The sequence below is a fragment of the Solanum verrucosum genome, unplaced genomic scaffold (genome assembly GCF_900185275.1).
Source record: "Solanum verrucosum unplaced genomic scaffold, falcon-dt-bn FXZP01000301.1, whole genome shotgun sequence".
NCBI lineage: Eukaryota > Viridiplantae > Streptophyta > Magnoliopsida > Solanales > Solanaceae > Solanum > Solanum verrucosum.
Genome location: NW_026019916.1, coordinates 566132 through 568981, shown reverse-complemented (window position 1 = coordinate 568981; position 2850 = coordinate 566132). Strand labels below are relative to the sequence as shown.

The 2850-nt window shown below is 33.4% G+C and overlaps 1 protein-coding gene across 1 annotated transcript; it reads left to right on the top strand.

Annotated features, from left to right (window-relative positions):
* Nucleotides 1–473: 473 nt before the first annotated feature.
* Nucleotides 474–2500, top strand: LOC125823134 (glucan endo-1,3-beta-glucosidase 8-like). The gene is made up of 3 exons (XM_049502558.1): nt 474–817; nt 929–1662; nt 2166–2500. Exons 1-3 carry the CDS (start codon nt 474–476, stop codon nt 2498–2500), a joined length of 1413 nt encoding a protein of 470 aa, XP_049358515.1.
* Nucleotides 2501–2850: the final 350 nt, after the last annotated feature.

Genomic DNA, 2850 nt, shown 5'->3' with positions numbered 1-2850 from the left:
TAGTTAGAGCTGGTAATTTTTGGTTGCTCTCAAAATATGTATATACTACTTGGTTATATGATTATTTATTCTTAAAGTATTAGTACAGTTTCTTTTTAAAAATAAATCATAATTTTAATTTTTTTGAATCCCTTTAATTAAATGTTGTATTGTAAGACGATAGAAGAGAATATTCATGTCGTAATATTTTGATGGTAGTTTGAGAATGTTATGAATGACTCTTAAATATTTTTCCAACAATCATGTGGAACCACACAAACACAACATTGTAGGTATAGTTACCATTGTGTGCAATGCCTAAAATCATTGGAAAAACAAACAGTCATTGTTATGATCCTTTTCTCTTTTACGGTGTAAATTCATAATTACGTTCATAGGCAGGCGAGCTGCATTACAGGCGCCTAGACATTGCACAAAACATAATATTTTTACTACTCTTACGAAAATTTCATTGAAGAATTAGAAAACTCAAAATGAACAAAAAGATAAGTTCTCTATGGATAAGCTTTTTGATGTCACTGATATTCCTTTCTGGTGATATTCATGTAGGCGCCTACTTGGGCATAAATTGGGGAAGGACGGCAACACAAACGTTTGTTCCATCAATGGTTGTGGATTTACTTTTACAGAATGGAATTCCAGAGTTGAGACTTTTTCAACCAAGCTTGAACGTTCTTGATGCTTTTGCAGACACCAATATCGGTCTCGCCATTACCTTACAAGAGAACTTTTTAAGAAATGTTGTTGAGCAAAAACAAATGGACGACTATATTCATGAACGTGTAAAAGTTTATTCCGACAAAGGAGTTAAATTCAGGTACATCTGATGAATTTAATATTCAGAACAAGTATATTGGATTATTATAGATTGTCTGATTTCTAGATATTTGAACTCAATTCATACATAACTTATTGATTTAATTTGTAGGTATGTGTACGTGGGGAACGAACCCTTTACCAAAGCATTATATATGAAAAAACAATTTAATGGTACTATTCGTTACCTGAATATGACCAGAGATGCCCTTGATAGTTTCAACCTCCCAGATATCAAAGCAACAACTCCCCATTTCACGGATGTGTTAATAAATGTAACCAAGCCATCACAAGGTGATTTTCGAGAAGACATAAAGGAGAAAATGTTGAAATTTCTAGATTGCATTAACAGAACTGGAGCCCCTTTCGTTGTGCATATTTTCCCAATCTATACGGTTTATAGATACGGATTTGATGTGGACTTTGCTTTCTTCGATAATAAATCCAAGTTTAAAATCATAGATGGAAATAACACATATACTAATCTCTTCACTTTCATATATGATACACTTGTTTCTGCTCTAGCAAAGGCAGGTTATGGTGATATGGAGATTGTTGTCGGACAAATTGGTTGGCCTACAGATGGATATGTGAGTGCAAGTGAAGCAAATGCTGAAAGATTTCATCGCAGCCTTCTTCAGTATATAACTAGAAAGGACGGAACTCCACTACGCCCAAATAGAGATATAGATATGTATCTTCTTGGCTTAACAGATGAGAATAAGGTTGCTACAGATTATGGCCCTTATCAGCGACATTGGGGTATCTATAAACACGATGGTTTACCCAAGTACAAAATTGATTTCACCATGCAAGACCGAGATGTCAAGCCTACCATTGCCAAAGGTATATACTACTTATGTTCAATTGTGTGATCATCCAACATGGATAATTTCCTCTGCTTCATATCACATTATTATTCTTATAAATGAGAATGTCATAAGTTAATTAGGTCTCAATGCATATATAGTATGGACCAGAAAGAGAGAAGAGTTGTGGTAGACTAGAAAGTAAACAATCTAAAATAAGGGAAATTTTATTACACTACAATTAGGATTCAAATTGCATTTAACGTTTTTTTAACATATGATTACAATTTCCTTTTTAAAGCTATTGATATTACTTTATAAATTGTGGTTGTAACCTTTTTCTGGGGAAATTTTACCTTTTCATTAATCATCAAATCTAGAAATGAAAAACAACTAATTAATACAAAGTGTGTGCATATATATAACATTAGCTATGTGTTGCACTTGAGTGCTGGAATTCTTCATAGTGTGTGTATTCTAATTCTCTTTCATTTAACCACATCATGACTTGTAATTATTAGCTATATATGTGTTGAAAAGGTACGGTGCGAATGCCAAACAGATGGTGTGTGTTTGATGGTAAAACGGATCACAACGAGACCCTAGTATTGCAAGATTACGATTATGCATGTGGCGAATCAGACTGCACTGCGTTTGGCACTGGTGCAACATGTGATCACCTTAGTTTCATAGAGAAGGTCTCTTATGGATATAATATGTTATATCAAATGAGTAATCAAGATCAGCGGAAATGCAACTTACTAGGAGCAACCATCACCACAAATAATCCTTCAACCCCAGACTGTGATTTCCCAATTGAGATCTTAACTGCAGAGGTCGTGGATGGTGGATCTACATTAACCAAGAGATACTAGAATAAATATTTGTATATAACACATTTGCTTTCCTGCATTACCACAATATGATGTATGTACTCCATAATTTTGAGAAGGCTCTCTCAATTTTTGACAAATCTATTGAATTTCTAACCCTTAAATTGCTAAATTGTTGGTAAATTATGGTAGTCTCATTATTGCATAATAAGGTGAGAGGATAAAAAAAGGAGAATCCTTGGTTGTTCAAATGGTTTATCCTTTTATTTAAAGTAAAGTATATAAACTATCCTTTTTTTAGTTTCACACCTATATTATTTGGAGCGCACGCCTAAATTATCACTCATAAGTTTAAGAAACACACCTCTCTCCATTTTTGACAAATCTATTGA